At 40.8% G+C, this 13926-nt stretch overlaps 1 protein-coding gene across 1 annotated transcript; it reads left to right on the top strand.

Annotated features, from left to right (window-relative positions):
- st8sia2 (ST8 alpha-N-acetyl-neuraminide alpha-2,8-sialyltransferase 2) lies at positions 1-11583 on the top strand. The gene is made up of 6 exons (XM_085779201.1): positions 1-325; positions 1723-1779; positions 2858-3001; positions 3099-3356; positions 6790-7083; positions 10261-11583. The coding sequence occupies exons 1-6, from the start codon at positions 228-230 to the stop codon at positions 10571-10573; spliced, it is 1164 nt and encodes a 387-aa protein (XP_085635327.1). The 5' UTR covers positions 1-227; the 3' UTR covers positions 10574-11583.
- Positions 11584-13926: the final 2343 nt, after the last annotated feature.

The raw sequence follows: 13926 nt of genomic DNA on the forward strand, positions 1-13926 counted from the left end.
TCATCTTAAGGAGAGGGAGAAAGAGGAGGGAGAGGGAGAGAGAGAAGAGGAAGGACCGCAGCTCGCCTGGGAGTGTCCGACCCCGGCGATAAGAACAAAGGAGGACAAAAAAAATGACTGAGCGGATTTTGGATTTGTAAATGGAAAACACAAGAAGGTGACTGACTGAGCCCGTGTCCGCTGGAAGGAGGGACTCCCCGGCTGCAGCCTGCGCCCTCCCCTCAGCCATGCCGCTCGTATTGCGCACGCTGTTGTTCGGCTTTGTAACGCTGCTCGTTGTGGTTCTGATAATTGATGATATTGCAGAAGTGGAAGAAGAAACTGCGTAAGTAGCCCACCGTGATCTGCCCGCGCATTAGGCGCGAAGAGTGAGTCTGTAGTAGTGTGTGTGTGTTTGTTTCCAGTCGAGTGGGGGTATTATTATTTCCACCTTCAGGCTTCTGGACGTGTGAAGTGCGAGAAAGGGGTATAAACGAGTGAAATAAGCGAGTTTATTTGTGTAAGATAGAAGTTTGGGAGTTGAATGTGGAGTGTGTGGTTTGTTTCTGCATTTGTAACACTTGGGTGCAGCAGTGGCAGCTGTTCCGACAGCAGCCTGCCTGGGTCTCCAAGGATTAGGCTATTTGTCTTGCAGCAGGCTGCATGCGGGATAGGATACATTTACACTATAAGAGGGAGAGAGAGAGAGAGAGAGAGGCAGGAGGAGATCGAGGGGAGGGGGCAACAGATTGGGAACAAAACGAAACAAAAGAGGCTTTCCTGTCTTTTCTTTCCCATTTTTCAGACTTTGTTGCAGTAAAGCAGTGCAGCAAAGAAAAATCCACCAAGTCACACACTCACATGCCCCAGTTGCATTTGGCCTGCAAGAAAATACATTCTCAATTTAGCATCCAAATACTTGTGTGTCACCAGTGCAACATCCTCTTCTTTGTTGTCATCACAGCTGTGAAGATGCTGAGCCACCTGAACAGCCGAAAAGAGAGAGAAAAAGGGGGAGGGAGAGACTTTTCCCCCACCTCTCTCAATCTTTGGGATTTTCACATTTCCCTTTCAGCAAGAACATTTTGTTTTGAATGCAATTACCCGGCTGTGGCTCACATTGTAATGAGGTCATATTGGTTTGTGATGTGCCGGTGGGAGAGGAACCAGAACCAATTGCACTTCTGCGTAAATGCAGCTTAAATAGAGGAATGTATTTAAAGGCCACCAGGTTTGGTGGGGGGGAAAAAAAGAGTGAGAGCAGCAGCCCACTTGTCTGTCAGAGCAGCACTCAGTTTCAGCCTCACACATCTGCTGCTGACAGCTTGTTATGATTCGATCACATGCAGCCAAGGTCATGATTGCAAAACTGACTGATGCATTCAAATCTAAAATGCAGTATGTTTACTGTAAATGCTTTTTTGGGTTTGCACAGTCGAAACCCCATGTGGAAAGATTGCACACTTCCCTGTGAAAATAAAACCTCCTTTCCGTATAATGGGGCTCCATTAAGGCCACATTTCTCCTCATTACATCAGCAAATGGGCCCACAGTGGGTTGCTCTAAAAATACCTTGATGTGTGCCTTTCACCCTCATTCTATCTTAAAAGAAGGACGCACAGCAACGCCTGCGAGTGAATACATTGGGTGCATTAGTGTTACAAGATTACTGTGTGGTTTTGAAGCATTTGTCCAGCGAGAATTCAGGCTGCGATCGAAATCCTTTTTTTTTTTTTGTCTTAGGAGCACTGGACATTCGAAGAAGATGAACTTACAGAAGCTCATACCTAAACCACACCGGTATGAAATTCAATTATCTTCACACCCACACTACCACACACATATATACAGTGCATACACATACTGCACAGTTTTAGACCACTATCGGGAAGCTAACTGGTATCTCCATATCGTTTTCAGCTTATATTGGTCATTTGATTCCCTTGCATCTTTGATAACACAGTGAGTCATTCACAGTGAGTGTCTCGTTACTTTTTACAGAAAGACGGAAGCTGCTAAAAATATGCATCATTGTGGCGGTATCCATGTGATGAAGAGAACATCTGCTATAAGATGAACTAAACTAAAAGTAAAAAAGAAATGCTGCATTTCAGATAAATCACTTCACAGAATGCAAATATATGTATATAACTGAAATAATAAACACTTAGAGAGAAATAGAAATGACATGATATTGATGTGTATGGTATGTGCATGATATGATGTGTGAATGTATTTTCTACTTATGTATCTGTCTTTTGTGAGAGTGGGAGGGAAAGTAAAGTATAGTGTAGATTGATGATGTAACGTTATATAATCATAGGAGAATGTAATGCAAAATAATGATAAAAATAATTTAGAACTCTGCAGAAAGTCTTTCATACATTTACATAAGAGTACAAAAGTGCAAATATCTTGTAACTGGTTGATATGAAGCTACATTGAACTACATTATAATACTGACAGATTACTCTTAAATGCTGCATTATATTTGATATTTAATTATCTTTGTGTGTCAAATGTTAATGTGCAATATAACTGCTAACTAAACTGCAGAATAGTGTGGTGCAGTAAAAAAGTACAGTATTCCCTCTGAGGCATATAGGCGTGAAATGTTAAGAATAAAAAACTAATATTGAGTTATATTTGAACTTGTGCAAATACAGCACTGAAGTAAATTTAAGTAGGTAATTCACTCCCCAAATCACAGATTTGTCCAGACTATGACACGCTTTATATTTAAACCCTGGATTCAGATAGGAATGATTCATACTTATAAGCTCATTTAGCTCGTGGAGCAAATACCAAGCCTTTTCTGACTGATGAGAATTTGAAAGATCAGCAATGAGTGTCAACATTACTTCCTGTCCTCATGCAGAAAGGCGACGACGGCACATGTGGATCCGACTGCTTTGACACGACTGAGCATAGATGTGAACCATCCTCCTCCGAGCTACAATAGCACTGCCAGGATCTCATCAAATAACTGGACCTTCAACAAGACCCTCTCCGTCCTCATCAGGCACAATCATAATCCTCCACTATTATCTCTGCAAGGTTTTACACTCCACCGAGCACAGTCTTTCATAACCACATGTATACATCTTCTCTTTTTACAGGAAAAATATTCTGAGGTTCCTCGACCCGGAGCGAGACATCTCGATTCTCAAGGGCACCCTGAAACCAGGCGATATCATCCACTATGTTTTCGATCGCCACAGCACCACTAACATCTCAGAAAATCTCTACCGTCTTTTGCCAACCGTATCCCCCATGAAGAACCAACATCACAGGCGCTGCGCCATTGTGGGAAACTCTGGGATCCTGCTGAACAGCAGCTGTGGACATGAGATTGACTCTCACGACTTTGTTATCAGGTATTTTTGCTTTTCCGCAGAAACAACGTGAGTGATTTCAGGGCTGGAAGTCTTCCACATGAAATACATTTAAAAAAAAAAAACCTGCAAGTGAAAGTAGACTGTAATTGAAATGGATTAGTAAATTAGTTTCAGTTTTAGGTTTATCTCGCTTCTACTAAGAGTGTAATTCACATTTGAATGATAATCATTTTCTCAAACTCAGTTTAATTCAGGTTTGGGGTTTGGTGCTCACACGGCTGGAAACATATTAATTGCACTTTTGAAAAAGCTGTCAAAGCTTTTTAATGATTTTAAGTTGGAAACAAACTGCCAGACTGTGAGCAATTAAATGCATGATTATACATGAAATTGACATTTTGAAAAGCTTTTCCGTGCAACAACAGCAGCACACTATGTTTTTCACAGAGACAGGAGAGATACTCTCTGGGGCCGTGCTTTCAATTACAGCAGAACTGTGTTTGTGAAACCATAAGCCGGCTCTGTTTTGTGTTTGGGTGTAAGCAAAAGCAGCCGCTGAGGGGGTTATTTATCACTATTCATACCTGTCATTGGATGAAATCTGTCCAGGGTTATATTATGATGGAAGATGCAAAAAAAAAGAAGAAGTTATGCTAGTTGGGATTCTGTGTACACCAAGAAACAGGCAAAAAAAAAAAAAAAAAAAATCAAGCGCAGTCTCCACAGATATTTATTGGGGAACACATCCTCTCATAAATCAGTGTTGTTGTTGCTGTTGTATAAATGAAGCAGGACGTTTTCTGTGGTAGCACCTCATCGAGCCGATTGATCAATACCTGGATAGGCCTCAAAATGTCTCCACCTCCTCTTCTTTTCTATTGCTTTTTTTTTTTTTGAATTACGAAAGTGATTCTGTTGTCTTCGTATCTTGTCTCCTAAGTGCTTCAATGCTATGCTGATGAGAAGAGGTCATGATTCCTAGACTGTAGCAGCATGATAATAAAGCCGAGGCATGGCACTAATAGTCGGCTGAAGGCAGACAACAGCTAATGTGGCATTTTGAGAAGCTGAGGAATTTACTCCTGGCATTCACGAACCAGATAGGGAGATAATGTCTCGGCTAAATATAGTTCTCCGCCGTGCGCTTGCTTTCTACAAAGCAGGTTGACAGCGTTTGAGATACGAGTGATAGGCGATTTTAGCTCAGGGATAATTGGGTGCCTGCGTTTTCGGTTGTAATCTCTGAACAAACTGTTTCCTCATGCTGCTACATTAGCAGCCACGGTTCACCGACAGCTTCCATTAAACACACAGCATGTAACCTCTGCTGCGAGGGGTCTCCCATTCAAAACAATAACACAAGAAGCCGTCGGATGACATCTAGAAATAGCCTAGGAGTTGTCCTCATCACCATTACTGTGAGCTTCTCACTGTTTAGATTCATTCAGCGTCAGTGGTTCAGGAAATCAAACAACCTGTTGATTATAAATGTTAAATATACTAAATGAAGTACTACTTTCACATCTAAAGCCAGTTTCTCGCAGATGTTGTGCAGTAGACAGAGACGTCAGAGGGGAGCTGGGAGCTGAGATTCCTTCTAACCTTTTTTATTTCTCTGATAAGCGACGAACCAGATGTTCCGCAGGTTTTTACTGGCAGCCAAATTGTCCGTAGAGATGTCCTTCTCTCCAAAACAAACCAACAACACCAGGGGATTAAAACTGGTAAAGAAAAATAAAATGAAGCAGATTGACTTCAAAGAAAATCGGTGGTTCACCGACACAGTTCAGCAGACAGAGGACAGGAAGTCTCCAGTGGCTGAGAGCTGCGCTATTAAACATTTACTCAGCTCTGATTACTCAAAATCTACACATCTAATGACTGAGACTCTTAATCAAATCTTTTCAAATGGCTGATGAAAACTAATAGGCATGACAATTGTTAAAACATTTGAGATAATGAAGAAGAACGACTCAAATAAAACAACAACATAAGACTTTTAATATTAAAGATTTATGGATAATAACTTGTAAGAGAGCACAATGTCCTTGACAAGTGGGTGAGAGATCGATCAATCAATATTCTGATTCAATAATCTGATACGAAGTTTTGTCCTTAGAATGGAAACTAGCATCGACAGAATGATCCCAATAAAAAAGATCCATCACCACATTAGTTCAGAGAGGTCACAATAATTATTTACTATTAGACACTCATGTGTTTTAATAGGTATGTGGTTAAACATTTACGACTTAATTGTTGAATGCAATGTGCTGGTTTGCAAATAGTATATATGTATATGTATATATATATATACATACTGTATATACGTATATATATATATATCAGGAAGTAGCCTATTGAGGATGCATGCAGTGATGGAGATGTGTGGTTTTCACTGGACTGCGAGGGCGAGTTGTTACCAGTGTGTAAATTAAAGAACGAGGAGACACTCCTGATGTGTTTTCCTGCCTCGTTTTGGAGAGAGAAGCTCCACCATGAAGATAATTACCGGCTTTGTGTGTTCTGGCATTTCTGAAGAGGCTGAGGTCAACATCAATAACCTAAATGCTGTTCTGCTGAATCTCACTTGTATTTCTGCTCTATTTCTCTCCTGACAGAAGTTTCTGCAGAGCAAATGCTTTGACTAACCTTGGTTATTATAAATTGTGGGGGAAAAAAGTGTCTTGTTGGGCCAACATGAGGCCATGAGTCAGCTCCTGAAATTTCCCCTACTGGTGCCTTTCAGCATTTATTACACATTGTATCCTTGAGGATTACAGTGATGGCGAAGACCACAGCACGTTATCTGCATACGTTTCTCATCATTTTCATACTTATCAGCCTCCTCCTGTCATCTGCATTATTATTTCTTCCCCAAAATTCAAATTGTCGGCCATCTTTACATGTCCTACTTTTAACAAAACAAAGGACAGAACAGGCTCAACTTTCTTTTCAATTCTCTCGTCTCTGTGGGGAGCCACATTATCAGCTAGGAGCAAAAATCCATTGAAATCACATTTTGGAGAATGAGCACTTTTCAATTTCTTCAATTTCTTCCTAACTTTTTTTTTTTTAATTAGCTCATTAACAGCAGTCCACTAGACACACTGATATATCAGGCTTTGCTTTCTTCGATGTGTGTGTGTGTGTGTGTGTGTGCGCTCACCCTGAATGGGATGACTTTGCTTTTATCAGTCACTGGATGCAAACTGAAAGGGAATCTTGAGGGAGAGTTAAACTGAATGAAACACACACCAAGCTGTTTTGGCTTCTCCTCATGGTCTTAGACGTCATTGAGAAACCTCACATTTGCTTTATTTTAGCAGCTTATTGACTTGCTTGCAGGTGTGTTTGGTTTGTGTCTGGTTAGAGAGGGGGAGGCAGAAAAACCAGGCATTCCTGTAAGAGAGGAAATAATGTCACATTTGCTTGAACTGATATTGAGTGACTGATCCCTGCTTGTCCTCAGGTGTAACCTGGCACCGGTGGAGGAATACTCTCATGACGTGGGCCGGCGGACCAGCTTGGTGACCATGAACCCCTCGGTGGTGCAGCGAGCCTTCATGGACCTGGTCAGTGATGAGTGGAGGGACCGCTTCTTGCAGCGACTTCAAAGCCTCAGCGGCAGCGTGCTCTGGATCCCAGCGTTCATGGCCAAGGGGGGAGAGGAGCGTGTGGAGTGGGCCCTCCGTCTCATCCTGCTGCACACCGTGGACGTGCGCACTGCCTTCCCTTCGCTGCGCCTTCTCCACGCTGTCAGAGGGTAAGATGCAGCTCAGGCTCCCGGTGTGCCGCGTCCCATAAGAATACCTGTGAGCAGCATAATCAAGGGGGCTGGTAGCAAACTCTAATCTGCAGCTCAGCTGGCTATTTTTAAAAGGAGCATTAAAGCTGATCACCAGGGGCAGCCAATGTGAGACGGCCTCTCTGTCCCTTCACCACAGACGTCTCGCCAAATCTCTCTTAATTGAGTGTGAAATGTGCATTTGATTCTGAAACAAATGGCATAAGGTGAGGTTTTATTTGTAGACTAGGATCCATTGTGGCCCTCTTAAAGGAATAGTTTGACATTTGAATAATACATTTATTTTGTTTCTTGCAGAGAGTTAGGTGACACGATCAATACGACCCTCACAGTTTGGCTGAAAGAGTTGAAACAGGGTTTGCCTGAGTCTTTTCAAAATGTTAAATTGCACCATTGTATCCACCAAAGACTCTTCTTGTGTCTTGTTTGTTTAAGAAATATAACAAGGCCTGTAGTAATAGCTCTGTGAGGCTGTAAATGTAACTGACCACGCTAACATGATAATGTATACTAGGAGATATCGTGCCCTCTGCCATCACTGCACTCAGCTAACCTTGTAACCTTGTATAGGTCCAGCCCCCTTCCTTATGTGTGTGGTAACATATATGTTTGTTTAAGGGGCGGGTGAATGTTTTCAGTGTCAAGTGGTGTTTGCGCATTGTGCGTTTTATGACAGGCTATCTATTTACCTGTGTTTACTCTGTGGTTGCATGCTTAAAATTTGCTATTTGCCTCTAAACACTCAACAGTGCAGCTGAAGCTGATGGAAATGTCAAGAGCTGTATTTGGTTATAAACGGAAGTATTAGACAATTTAACACATCCTGAATTTATTCTGAGTAAATGGTGTGACCAAAGTTATTAGGATTTATCACCCGAGTACCATTTATTTGAGAAAATGTGAATTGACGAAATATTCCAGTCTGAATACACCTTTTCTTCAGAACCAATGTGACTGAACACAACAACACAGTTTCTTTTGCTGATACTTATTCCTCCCCTGGTTGTTCATCCTTGACTTTGTACGCTGATGGTCGACCGTGATTTGCTGTCAACATTTATGAAAGGCTTTCTAATGAACATATGAATATCTGAAGAGATCGCGTCCTCAGATTAATGTTTAGTTGACAGGCTCCCTGCAGGAGCCCAGGGACCGCACAGACGATAAGCCATGCAGTTAAAGCTGGAGTTGTTTGGTGTGTACATTTTGTTAATCCTTTATTATTGGTGCTGATTTAGTTTAGAGCTGGTCAGGGATCTTGAACAGTGTATTTGTGCATATCTGTCAAATCCAGCCTCCACTGCCTTCAGGCTTTTATAAAAATCCCTCTCTGCTGTTTTTTTCTCTTTTTTTGGCCATGTCTCCCTCTCATTCCCAGATTCCAGATCTTTCTGCCTCGTTAAAAGCCAAACTACCACTGCTGATCAATGACCAACTTGTGTCATTTCATGTGCCCCAGCTAACTCTTGCTATTGCAAAAGAGAAAAACTGGGCCATGATTTTGATTCATATAGTTATCAGTCAGGGATTCATAAGTGAAAATAATTTCCCTGACAGATGAAACACTTGTCTCTGTCCTTTGTGTCTGATAAACGTTCCTTTTGACCTTGTCCTTTTTTCTGTGACATTTAATAGTAAATTCCCATTGTGTACAACAGAAGAGAAATTGTCCGCTTATTTTCATTCCAACCAAATGCTGTTTCAGTTCCTTCCTCTGATAATTAGGCCGTCCTCTCTGGTTTTTGGGATGCTGATCGCCTGCTGTGGTGTGCGGCTGGAGTGTAAACCTGCCCACTGTTTGCCCTTGATGGCACATGGACCGCTTTAAATAGTACAACCTCTACATCTCAATACGACCTTCCAACCTAACCACAGAGTGTGGGTGGGTAGGGGGTTGGGATGGCATCAGGGGTCTTTGATCGCCTCGAGCCTGGAAAAAATTGTCCAGTGACTGGAAAGGAAAATGAAGTTTGGGCTGTGAACATTTGACCACCTGCACCTGAAGTTGTTCCCAAGGGAGGCACGTGGCATCTCGCTGTCAAAGGAGCTCATAGGTCACTTACAATAGAAGAAAGCAATTGTGCTGAGCAGCTTGAGTGTGTGCAGCTTTGCGAAGACGTGCTGCAGCGAAATAAACGTGCAAAAAAAAAATTATCCACCTGAGCCCGTCTCAAATTTAGCCTTCAAGGGGGGGTTTGTTTTGCGTACAATTAAAGCTCAACTGGTATGAAGAGATGAATCGTTTTTTTCCACTGCACAGTTTCCATTATTCCTTTTTTGTCTCCGTCCTGACACTAGACAGATACAGTATACAAATATAAAACAGAAATAATTGGTTTCCTATGATGGCTGTGCTGATAGCAAGGACATTGCACTAGATTCAATATTCTTGAGCCAGTTGCTTTAAAATTGTAAATGTTTTGCATGTAGAGGCTATAGTCCTCAACGCAGGCGTCCCCGGTTCGAATCCCGCGTCGAGCAGACCTTTCCTGCATGTCATTCCCCCTCTCTCTGCCTCCCCATTTCCTGTCTATCTCACTGAGCTATCAAATAAAGGCAAAAAATATACTTGTTTTTCTGCATTAAGAATAGGGCTATGGGGAATGATTAATCTGTGGATTTTACCACTAAATCAGAAGAAAAGCAACAAATTAGAAAACTGTAAAAAGCTAACTCACATTCGAGAAGCCTATGCCAGTTATTGTTTGCTTAAAAAATAAACTTTTCAGACAAATAGACTAAATGACTTTTTAAAGGTCTTTGCAGTGCATCCACTGAGTATAAAGAAGAAGAGGAGAGAAGGTCACTTATTGATTTGTGATCTGTGAACAGCTGGTTTTTGAAGGGACAGTGTTGGACTGCAACAGAGGAACATGCTCTGAATTTTTATTTGTTAGATTTTTTTTTTTAATAATTCAGCTCCTGTCCATGTGCCCCAGCATACTGTTTATCTGACTTAATATCAAAACCCAGAGGGAGAGAGGAGGAGATAAGTGCTGCTTCTGAGTGAATACTGACAGCAGGTTGTTAACTAGAGGAGAACTCTGGGGACATTAAGCATGTTTTTATTTTTATTTTTTGCATTTACTGTTTTTCTACTCGAGCTAATCCCATGCTGTATGTCATTATCAACAGGTACTGGCTGACCAACAACGTCCACATAAAGCGTCCGACCACCGGCCTCCTCATGTACACGATGGCCACTCGTTTCTGTGAGGAGATCCATCTTTACGGCTTCTGGCCCTTTGCACTCGACCCACAGGGCAAACCGGTCAAATACCACTACTACGACACTCTGAAATACGAGTACACCTCCAGCTCTAGTCCTCACACCATGCCTTTGGAGTTTAGGACCCTGAGCACATTGCACAGACAGGGGGCACTGAGGCTCCACACTGGGACCTGTGATGCTGACAGGAGACCACAGAGGGAGCTCCGGAGCAATTAACTGGATGAAAGATCGCCATGGGAACCACTGTCCTGACTGAGAGGACTTTGTACTGTTTTCTTGTTACTGTACTTTTATGAAACTTGAATTAACTTATTTTCAGTAAGTAGAATGAGCTTTTTTTCTATTTTGGGCTCTTGTAGTGACGCGTTTTACTCGTGTGGTTTACCTTTTTAATGAGATTTCTATGGCAACCTTGAAAATAGTGAGACCATGTTTGCACAGCTCTCTTTTGCTGGTGTGACCCAAGTGTTCATGGAGATGCTGTCATACCCATCTGTTGGCTCCTTATTTCATTTAAACAGTCTAAACTAAGTTCCCACAATGATTGTAACTTATAAATCAATGATTCAAGACATATTTGTGTTTCTAAATTAGTCATGAGCTGCCATAAATACAATATTTATTGTATTATGATATGATAGAGCTTCATTGAAAGGGGTGGGAGGGGTGGGGGGTTAATTTACCCAGAATGTCAACAACATAAGGAGCTGTTGAATCACTGGGTGCTGTGGGTCACTGGTTGGGCCACAAGATGGAAGCACTTAATACTGAGGGAGAGTAATGAGTTTTTAGTATGGAGAACCCTTTGGAGTAGGATCGTTTTTAAAGAGTTGATATGATATTAAACTTGTGATAACTCCTGATAGAGAACATTTTACATGTGTGCTTTTGTAGCTTCTTATAAAGTACTTAAAAACAGGTCATTTCATATAAGCAAAAATTAAAAAAAATAAATAAAATAAAGTCCAGTCACCCAAAACAGCTGCATGGTCATGTATGGTTACCATGAGAGCCAAATGAAGAAACGGAGGCATGCTGGAATTGTATTCAACTTCTGTGAGGATAAAGGAGTGTACCAGCTGTTCACATAGGAATGTTTACACAGACTCAGTAAACCCACTTTGTAAACTATTCTCCAAGAACACCAGCTTCTGATACTGCACTGGAAATGTTAGTAGCTAGGTCAGATTGTAGTTGTATGGTGGTAGTAAGAGGAGCTTTGCTTTCCATTTTTTTGTAATGAATGTAAAGGTGATATTCTTACACACACTGTGAGAATTTAACCCCATAATGTGCTTTAAATTAACTCCTAGTCACAATTAGCAGTGATTTCAGTGGAATAACACTGAGAGGAGGAAGAGCTCATAAGTGTGTATGTCTTTATTTAGTTGAAACTATGTATGAATTATTCATGTGTAGTGTGTTTGGATTAGTATTCAAATGTAGACTGATGCAGATATTTGTGAATTTGATGAAGCTGCCAGTTTTTGTGCCTATAGAAATATGAATTTACCTTTTTTAAATTGGAACAGTCCCATGCCCAGAAATAATAAAAATAAAAAATAAAAATAAAAAAAAGTGCTCAGTTTATTCAAGTTATTCTTGACAGGATGTGAAACATGAGATACAGCAACATGATTGTCTTAATAGTGTTACTCACTTCTAGACACTAAAAAAAAAACAGAACAGAGTGTGCAAAAAAAATGTTTTATTGCAGATCTGCAGTCTTGTTTTTATGTAGTTGTGGACAGGGATGAAACAAGGCCAACATCCTACTGTTTTCAGATTCATTTCTTACTTTTAACACTATTTTGGTTTATATTTTTGTACTTACAAGCTCCACCTTAGTAAAAGTACATTCAGTTTTGGGGGTTTTAGTAGTCGTCCTGACACTGGGCCTTTTGCCAAACTCTTTGGGTATTTTTCCACTGCAAAATGCCTCTGTTAATAAAAAAAAATTAACGGGACTATTTGAAATATTCCAAGCGCTCCATAGCTAAACAAGTAGCTTCTCATGTGGTTCCAGCCATGTGATTTGTCCATGAAAGTGTTGTTTTGACAGGATGTGCCTGTTGACTTGCATGTCGGCCTTATTACGTTGCCAATTAAGTTAAGAATAGACATGAAAGTTGTACTAGAGACGTCAGCAGTTTGAGGCAATGAAAGGTTTATTTGTGAGAAGTTGTCTGAGCTCTGCAAAAATAGAAGCATTCTGTGACCAGCAATGCTAAGTTAATTAACCCAGAGTCTGGAATCTGCCTCGGGTTTAGAAAACTTTCTACTGACATGTACAGGTAGGTGACAGATTAAAAGAAACTGGGAATAAATGGGTGGAGAGACACAACAAATGCAGAAGCTTCCATACAGGGCACAGATGGGCCACTAAATCAGAGTTATGTGAATCATATGCCGGGGCCTTTCACAGTCACCAGATCTCAACGCAACGGAGGCCTGTGGTTGATTTTGGATTGACGTCTTTGGCAGCGCTCTGCACCACTGTCATGAGGGAATATATTTTGGAAGAACTGGGTTCATCCCTTCAGTAGAGTTTAATAGGTTTGAGAGAATCTATGTCAGGATCACTTAAGCTGAAGCTGCCCTGAAAGGCTAACAGTGGGCCAACACTTGGTACTGGGTTTTCCTTTAATCTGTCACCCATCTATGGTTTCTGCTGTGAAACTGTGGTTGTATAGTTTTGTCTCATGTTTCCCATGTACACTGTATGTTTACATCTGTCTAATGTTAATAACCCAGCAAACAAATGTTCGATTATGCATGTCTGTCTAGTCCTAACATACTTTGTGTATATTTCGAAGTTTAGTTTTAAAAATATTCTGAATGACTCAAGGGCACTTAAATTGTGCAGTTATGACAAAGTGAATGTACTTTTCTGTGGTAGAAAATACAAACAAGATTAGAGTGGAAAAATAACACTTCAGCCTCTTCCTTAAAACGATTTAACACTTCAAAGGAAGCAGTTTTTATTTCAGTAGTGTTTCAAAGACATGGAAACTGAGGAAACAGCTGTGGGTACACATAACATCTCTCTGGCAGAAACCAAGCACGGCCTTGTTTCCAATAAACTTCCAAAACAGTCTGAACGTTTAACTGTTTCAGGTTTAAATGTGGGATCAGAGAAATTAGCCACAATCTTCAAATAGCTACCACTGACTTTGATTCATTTTACAAGAGGAAATTTGTGTAGCAGATGATTCAGTTCTAATAAAAGTCCAAAATTAGTATCTCGATGAGCAGGGTTTTTCCACAATTTAGCACACACAACAAAAGATAAATTAAGATTTGTTGCCACGATGGAACAGGATAACAGTACAAGGGTGACAAAGTCACCTGAGACACATTTAGCAGAGGCACAAAAATGGACCTGCAATTTTCTGCACAGACAGTGAAAGACTTCATTTAAACATGACACAGAATAGTGAACAGTGGTCATACAGTCTGAGGAAAAAGCACATGAAGTAGCCAACAGTCTGATAAATGTATACTGTAGAACGTTATATCAAAAATATGGTTTCAGTTTGATTCACATATTACTCATAGAATGATTCAAG

This window comes from Trachurus japonicus, chromosome 6 (genome assembly GCF_045865225.1).
Source record: "Trachurus japonicus isolate A0001 chromosome 6, Traja_1.0".
Taxonomy (NCBI): Eukaryota; Metazoa; Chordata; class Actinopteri; order Carangiformes; family Carangidae; genus Trachurus; species Trachurus japonicus.

What these genes read in the sequence shown, in the direction of transcription:
- st8sia2 (XM_085779201.1), top strand. Translation starts at nt 228, where the DNA reads ATGCCGCTCGTATTGCGCACGCTGTTGTTCGGCTTTGTAACGCTGCTC. An exon ending in GAAGTGGAAGAAGAAACTGC is followed by an intron (nt 326 to 1,722) that starts GTAAGTAGCCCA and finishes TTTTTGTCTTAG; the next exon opens with GAGCACTGGACATTCGAAGA. An exon ending in ACCCTCTCCGTCCTCATCAG is followed by an intron (nt 3,002 to 3,098) that starts GCACAATCATAA and finishes CTCTTTTTACAG; the next exon opens with GAAAAATATTCTGAGGTTCC.